Genomic DNA, 8455 nt, shown 5'->3' with positions numbered 1-8455 from the left:
CCCCTGCTAAATATATTGTTAGGGACAATCATCAGAATCTTTGAACTGACCAATCTTACAAATTTTACAACGTGAGTGACACTGTTTATCTTCCTTATTTTATCCCTTGACAATTTATTCAGAGTTGACAACATCAGTTTGGTATCTGAACATCCACAGTGTTGGCTGACTGACTCACAAAAGGGTGAGAGCAGGCTGTTGGCTGTATGGCTTTGTGTTCTGCTAGATTTCTGGATAGGGTTGATGAAAAAATGATGAAATAATCAAATTTTGTAATCTCAGTGCCATCGTTCAGTTCACTTGGGCTGTTCAGGTTCATTGTTCATGGTTTGTGGGTCTTTTGTGAAAAATAATGAAGAGGTCGTGTGACGAAAACAGCCCACCCTCCAGTTCTGCTCCTAGAAAAAAAAAAGTTAGAGGACCTTACAAGAAATGGGTTCTAAAAGGTACTCCTATGCCCCCAAGCACAAAAAGATCACGGGAAGCACAAGAGAGTGGAAAAACAACTCGTACTCCTCTGAAGACTTTTAATAGGTGTGTCTCATTTAGAAGGTTATTCTGATTGGGTTAAAGTGGCATTGTAGTGCAACCATAATACCAGCACTGTACTTTGAACATAAGACTCCAAATCTGATCTGTCTTTGTTATTCATTTTTCACAGGAATTCCAGTAGACAACGCAAAGCAGTGTCTTTCACCACAGCCGTCGTGGAACAACATGAGAACTTTGTGGCCTGTACGGCTGCTGTACATTTTGACTCGGATCTGTGAGTATTACATTAAAGTTGTACTTTATCTATAGTGTATGAGTTTCAACTCTATCACTATCCACATAGTGCTATAAGTACTTAATATATATGTACATTCTTGTTATTTCTATCTGTTGCATGTAGTAATCAAGAACAGCCAACCAATGAACGATGTGAGCCACAGATTAGTTTTACTCAAAGTGTTGACACGGAGCCATCTATTGACTCAGCAGTGTAAGTAAATGTTTATTGAAATTGTTTAAGATAGTGTTTTACTTAAGAGATGTATCAATTACTCTATTGTTTTTAAACCGGATTATTGGATTGTTAGAAAAATAATATTAAGCTTATTTAACTCATTCAACATGGTTGTGCCTTTGTGTTTTACTTAATTAATTGTTTTAAACTTACAGAAGTTACTGTACAAATGTACAGGAGGAGCTACCAGAACCTGAACAACAACCAACCGAGTTACATGTTTCTGGAGTTAAGGTATGCGCTTAACTTATTTTGTGTGTTTCGTTGTCAATCTCTGTATGTGTAAATTATATTTTTTCTGTTTTAGCAAGAGTTTGATGGTCCTTTCTCTATAGTAGAAGAATTAAGTGGTGATGAAGGACAGGTCGATGATGATTTACACAGTGAGGTATGATACCAGATCCTCTAGAGGATTGTGTATATCTATCTGACTTTATTTGAATGTTTGTATAAACTATAATCCTAAAAATCTTTACAGGAATCATTTATTTTACACTATAGTGGAGATAGTGAGTCTGACCAAGAAGATCAGAGTGAGCCTTTAAATGATCAGCCTTTGAACAACCAGACCATTCAACTTCCAAGCTCTCCATTGCCCTTGCCAATGCCGGATGACAGTTCTGATGAAGAATTGTTATATTTTGAAACCAGTGGAGTGAACTTATCCATAGAAGAGAAAATAAGAATTACCATGCTCCTTGCTATTTCTAAGCGGCACAATCTTTCTTATTCGGCAGCTGAAGATGTTATGGAACTGGCAAATATTTTGGGAAGTAATGAGAACTGTTCTATCAGCAGACATACAATGAAAAATGTAATCAAAAAGTACTCGTGTTCATTAACTGAGCATCACATGTGCCCTTCATGTGAGAGCTATGTTGGGATTGTGAATAGTACAAGATTTGAATGTGCCAACTGCTTGAAAATATTTAACACACATTCCAACAAGAAAAATCAAAACTTTTTTTTGTATCTCTCCCTTTTGGAGCAGATAGAGGCTCTTGTTAAATCTTACTTTGATAAGATAGTAGATCCCTCTAAACGCCAGAAGATACATGAATGTAATCTTGAGGATATCTATGATGGATTTATTTATACCAGAATGTCAAATGGTGGCTTGACAATCAGCTTCTTTGTTGATGGGCTTCAGGTATGTAAAATAAACAAAATATCCACTTCAATTAAAGTTAATTTTATTTGTTTTGTTTTCAAAGTTTATTTACTTTAAGATAGTATGTTGTAGACATTGCCTTACTTTTCTTCAGGTGGCATCAACAAGCAAGCGAGCGGCTTGGCCAATTTTATGCTGTGTCAATGAGCTACCCTTAAGCATTAGGAGGAAAAGTGTCATGATGGCTAGCCTCTGGTTTTCATCAAAAAAGCCAAATTGTAATGAATATATGAAACCATTTGTTGCTGAATGCTTACTGTTGGAAGAGAAGGGAATCACTTTTAAAAACAAAGGCAATGTTATCAATATGGAAGTCAAAGTGCTGATTGGGATAAGTGACACAGTAGCAAGACCTATGCTCAGAAATTCTATTCAGTTCAATGGTATGTATGGACAATAACTTCTCTAGATGTTAATTACATTTTCTTTTTTTTTTTTAAACTTCTCTTTTATTTTTAGGAATGTTTGGATGTGGGTTCTGCTTACACCCTGGGATTAGACTGCAATATCTGAGAGGCCACGTTCGGTCTTATTCAACCCGAGACAGAGACTATCCTAGACGCACTCATACCCAACTAATGAGGTGTGCCACAATTGCTTCAAACCGGCAGAATGGTATCCCATGCAAAGGTATTAAAGGCCTTTCAATATTATCTCAACTGCAAAACTTCAATATGGTGGCTTGCTTGGATCTAGATCTCTTTCATGCATTGGTCAATGTTTCAAAACGCTTTGCCAACTTGTGGTTTCTCAAGAAGTTTCGTGGAAAACAGTTTAATATATGTTCAAAGTTCAATGAAGTAAACAAGCGGCTTCTTCAGATAACGCCAACATCTAATGTGTCTCGTGCTCCTCGCTCAATGAAAGATAGATCCGACTTCACAGGACACGAGTGGTTCCACTGGATTATAGAGTACAGTCTTCCAGTTCTAAAGAATCCTCTCCCTGCTAGGTTTTTAAATCATTGGTCTCTTTTAGTTCATGGCATTGCTCTGCTTATGCAAAATTCTATTGCAATGAGTGAAATAACATATGCTGGGCGCTATATAAAGTCCTTTGTTACTGATGTTGATATATTGTATGGAAGAGAACATGTGACCATCAGTATGCATCTCCTCCCTCACTCATCTCAAAGAAAGTGTAACTAACTTTGCCCAGCCCTGGTCTCATTCTGCATTTGTTTTTGAGAGCTTCCTGGCAGAAATAAAAAAATCTGTTAAGAGTAGCAATGGTGTTGCTTACCAAATTTCTACTGCTATTCAAAGGAAAAATTGCTCTCAGAAAGTTAGAGGAGGAAGTGGGAGAATATCTAACTGTTGAACAGAAGAACTACTTAGAGAAATTGAAGTCCATTGTGCACAGACTTGCAGATCCAACTTTGGACATTGGGCCAGCATCACTCTTAGGCAATCCTTCAGAAGAAGTTCTCTCAGTGGAGTATCTTGGTGCTGTGCGAAGGGCAGGTTTAAAGTGCAGAGATCATGCTAATTTTTTTTATATATGATAGATGTCAATTAAATGGAGAAGTTTACCATTCTACCAAATATTCCAAGGCTTTCAGACAAAACAACAGTGTTTGTTTGCTTGATTTAGATGAGGTGTTTATCATTGAATCTTTCCTGGTATTGAAAAATGAATGTTTTGTCATGGGGAATATTGTAGAGCGTAGTCGAACTAAACTGTGTGACTTAAATCCTCCTCACATCATAGTTTTGAAAGATGAACCACATCGTATGAAAAAATGTTTTCCAGTTTCAAGTATTCAATTTAAATTACTTTCCTTTGTTCTTGACTCGTCATGTGGCACAATACGTGTGGCATGCATTAATGTTTTGGAGAACGAAATGCTCAGGTAAAGGAGAATGTTTTCTTGTCTTGTATTAATCAAGTATTTTTACTGCCTTTACTGTGTGCCAAGTTTACTTAATATATTTAGATTGTATAATTCTATAATAGACTTACTAGAATTTTAGTATAACTTTATTACTGTGAAAAAAACTACAATTTAACAACACTTTGAAACTATTATTAAAACTTTTTAAAACTGTTAGATTATTATAATGACTGATATTATTTGCCTCAACTTTCTCTACAAAGTAAAGGATGAAATCATGGCATATCTACCTATATGCAGAACAATGATTTTGTTGTCTATTTTGTTATTTCTCTTTTTGGTTTCATTTTTAATCAACCACTGAAGTAGTATTATAGTTGTAGGAATTGATCTTTAACGGGTTGATCTAAACTTTTCCAAACAATCAAGTTGAGTGTAAATGATTTGATTGCTGACTACCTAGTAGTAACCAAATATTATCACCCTGCTCCTAAGCTACTAATTGGGCTAAAGGAAAAGTTTACTGAGAGATCTTTACCCCTAAACAATGGGACGTTCTGAACATATGTTCATTTATGTAAAAACCAGAAAGAAAAAGTTACTCAATAGAAAATTTACTTCCATTTAACTTACAATGCATTATTCAGATGGCACCATTATTAACACAGATAACACCATTTAGTGGAAGACAAGAATGGAATTCTTCTTTAGCCAACCTCGATTTTAATATGCTGATAGACGTTTTCTGCTTTAACCAACGGTAGCATAGTCAATGCCATGGAGCTAGTGGTTGCACTATAAATGCCTGAAACAAGAGAGGGGTTAATTTAAACTCAGTGCGTTGGTTACAATATTTTAAAAAGAATTAACAGCAAAAATGAGTTGAAACTAACCTCCCAGCGAAAGAGCAGCAGCTCACAGCACCATCAATTCACCGCAATTCCTGGATTTGATGGCTTTCCCCCATAGCCTAATGGGGCGGAGAAGTGTCCTGGCACAAGCTTGATGTGGCTCGAGGGTCAAGTGTTAATCCAAAACTTCTTAGGCCAAGCATGATCACCTGAAAACACAGCACATACTAAAAATGATGGTTCCAGACCAAACAAATGCCATGCCAAAGGCCACAGTGTCAAAAACATGGTTCGAAAGATAGTAGCCTTTCTTTTTAATGGTTTAGAGCAGATTTTGTCAGTATTTCAAAAAAATAAGTTCGGCATTTTTAGAACAAGAGTCGAATTTGTCAAAGGTTAAAGTTTCCCAAACAACAGCCCCAGAGTGGAGGATGACCAGAGTTCAATAACAAAATGAACTTCCGTGCCGTCGGAAAGTAACGACGACAAAAAGAGAGCAAATCTTACTGTACCACTCATAAGTTGGCGTGTTGTTAAGGAGTAAAACGAAAGTTTCTGCTTTAGTCAAAGCACGGTTGCTTTAGCCAAGCGTCAGGCTAGTCGTCGCAGTCGTCTGCTAGAAGCGTCAAAACAATGGCTCATCGGCAAAACTGACGTCACGTGACTCTCACCTGCGCAGACGAAGCGGCCGCGGTAGCATCTTTCGTTTGAATGCGGTCGGTTGGCTTGGCGTACATGCTCTCGTTCACCAGGTCGCGCGTGTCGCCGCGCACTCACCACACGCACTCGTTTCGCTCTCACGTTGCAGTTGCACTGCACTCGTGATGCAGATGCACTCGTCTCGCGCTCTCTGCCTCGGCGGCCTCGGCACTAGGCGCCTGGTGCATAGGCAACGCACTACACGACCGTGTGATTTTGTTGCCTATCACCAAGCTTGCAGGCGGGCCGCCATCTCCGGACGGCGGGTTGGCCTACTCCTTCCGTCCGTAAGGCGCTAGCGCTATGGTAACACTAGATACAAGGACTACTTGAGCATAAAAAACATAGCCGAAGTGCGGTCCACTTTACACTCAAAGTATTGTGCCTCACTACAAAAACAAATACTGTGTAAATAACATTTGACCACTGCGGTTTAACCTCGGTTAAATTATAATCGACTCTGTAGCCTTTACTCCAATGGTAGAGTGTATATCGACTGTTAGTACAACAGCAGTTCAAATGTTGTTTGACTACTTTTTCGGATACAGTTAGAGCTGTAAGTTAAGTTGAATCTTACTTTACACGCAAGGCTACAGTTAAACTACAGTTGTGACTGTAGTCTTGCAACTGTAGTTTGGGCGGTATAGTTTCAACTATACTTTGATTGCACTTCCTTCCACCCGGGTGGAGATTTGCCCCTGTTAGGTAGGCAACCCCCCGTTTTCCGGTTCTAGTCACGGGGTAGAGTTGGGCAACACTTCTTAAAAGTGACCTCTAGGTACCTACTGACTACCCCTAAGACGGTTTTGCTCTACATCGAAATGCAAGGTTGGTCGGCTTAGCAGGCGTACTATGGGGGCTGGGCCGGTGCAGGAGGGGATTTATACCCCTATACCCCCCGGTGTAAAACCCCGGGGGCATTAGTACCTCCCGGTATAAATCCCCTGGGACATTTATACCCCCACCCCCTCCACCCCCAAGGGTACAAATGTTCCAGGGGATTTATACCGGGGGGTATAAATCACCGAAAAAATTTGTACCCCCCCTGGGCTAACGGGGGTACAGTTCACCTAGGGGATTTATACCGGGGGGTATAAATCAGTCAGTGGTTTTATACCCCCCTATACCAGGAGGGGGTTTAAATCCGTCAGGAGTTTTATACCCCCCTATGCCGGTGATGGGGGGTATAAAATTGTCAGGTCAGGGGATTTATACCGGGGGGGTATAAATCAGTCAGTGGTTTTATACCCCCCTATACCAGGAGGGGGTATAAATCCGTCAGGTGTTTTAGACCCCCCCCCCCAGTAAGAGGGGCCCATTCTGCCGGTCGGCCATTTTGGATCCCATTCTGCCTGTAACCAAACCCCGATCTTATCAAGCCCTAACACAACCTAACCAAACGAAGGGGTGGGTCTTTTGAGCCTCTAACACAACCGAACCCCTATTTTATCCCTTAACTCAACCTAACCTAGATCTTATCAACCCCTAACACAACCTATCGAGGATTGGTCGAGGTGCGTAAGTGACGGGGCCTATCGAGGATCGCGCGAGGGGTGGTCTTATCAACCCCTAACATAACCTATCGAGGATTGGTGGAGGGGATAAGTCATGGGGGGCTAACTTAACCTATCGAGGATTGCACCGAGGGGCGTAAGTGATGGTGGCTAACTTAACCTATCGAGGATGGGGGTACACGTTCGTACAAGTTATGGGTGCGACGTGTCTCGACACGTCAGCCTGGACCCGCCCCTGCGACGGGTGTGAACACGTCAACCTGGGTCCACCCCTGCAACGGGTCTCAACTCGTCAATCTGGATCCGCCCCTGGACCAGGCATGAATACGTCAACCTGGACCCGCCCCTGCGACGGGTCTGAACACGTTCCCCTGGATCCGCCCCTGTGGGAGGAGAGGTGGGCGTCGAGAAGTATGGCCGACCCGGCCAGGGCCAGCGCCAGCTGCTATCAAAAATCGGGGGAGGGGGTGGGGGAGAGGGTCGTTGGGAGGGATGCGAGTGGATCGGGGAGGGTATGTCATACATCGGCGGTTTGATATCAGGGGAGACGGACAACTCGCCCCATCCAAGTCGCCCCATGGTACAAGTCGCCCCAAGGCTAACTCGCCCCGATTTTGGGGCTGGGGCGAGTCGCAGACTTGTGCCATCTCACCACAGTCAAATATTTTTGTCCAATTTTTATTCCATTTGAATGTTGCTGAGAATTGTTCAGCGTCCTTCTCCTTCAAAGCCGAAGTCTTCTCTTTCCCAAATAGAAGTTTGCATTAACGGCGAATTCCTTAGATCAATCGAAATTTAACAAATACACCTGACGGATTTATACCCCCTCCTGGTATAGGGGGGTATAAAACCACTGACTGATTTATACCCCCCCGGTATAAATCCCCTGACCTGACAATTTTATACCCCCCATCACCGGCATAGGGGGGTATAAAACACCTGACGGATTTATACCCCCTCCTGGTATAGGGGGGTATAAAACCCCTGACTGATTTATACCCCCGGTATAAATCCCCTGACCCGTCAATATTATACCCCCCTTCGGCATAGGGGGGTATAAAACACCTGACGGATTCATACCCCCCTCCTGGTATAGGGGGTATAAAATCACTGACTGATTTATACCCCCCGGTATAAATCCCCTGGGGCATTTGTACCCTAGGGGTCTTGTGGGGGGGTATAAATGTCCTAGGGGGTTTATACCGGGGGGTACTAATGCCTTAGTTGATTTGTACCGGGGGGGTACGGGGTACTATTCCACTGCGACACCGGCTCCGGGACCGGGAGGCGTATTTACAAGGTAGATGTACGCCAGACCACGTCTCGCGTAACAGGCTTCGCGATACCTCACGAAACACTGTTACGCTGCGACGCGCCTGG

General features: G+C 42.1%; 2 protein-coding genes and 1 long non-coding RNA gene across 3 annotated transcripts in view; 1 reads left to right on the top strand and 2 right to left on the bottom strand.

The window, feature by feature from the left end:
* LOC113214837 (uncharacterized) overlaps positions 1-8455 on the bottom strand; it is a gene marked incomplete at its 3' end in the record, with an annotated part of 43338 nt that overhangs the window by 5763 nt on the left and 29120 nt on the right.
* Positions 393-1325, top strand: LOC127749453 (uncharacterized). The gene is made up of 4 exons (XM_052267608.1): positions 393-534; positions 662-766; positions 893-982; positions 1162-1325. Exons 1-4 carry the CDS (start codon positions 455-457, stop codon positions 1250-1252), a joined length of 366 nt encoding a protein of 121 aa, XP_052123568.1. The 5' UTR covers positions 393-454; the 3' UTR covers positions 1253-1325.
* Positions 4610-5813, bottom strand: LOC127749454 (uncharacterized). The gene is made up of 3 exons (XR_008011157.1): positions 5375-5813; positions 4905-5071; positions 4610-4816 (listed from the first exon to the last, which is right to left on the bottom strand). It is a non-coding gene; the product is annotated as an uncharacterized LOC127749454 (long non-coding RNA).

This window comes from Frankliniella occidentalis, unplaced genomic scaffold, assembly GCF_000697945.3.
Source record: "Frankliniella occidentalis isolate FOCC.00 unplaced genomic scaffold, Focc_3.1 Scaffold55, whole genome shotgun sequence".
Classification (NCBI taxonomy): domain Eukaryota; kingdom Metazoa; phylum Arthropoda; class Insecta; order Thysanoptera; family Thripidae; genus Frankliniella; species Frankliniella occidentalis.
This window is presented reverse-complemented; position numbering and strand designations above follow the sequence as displayed.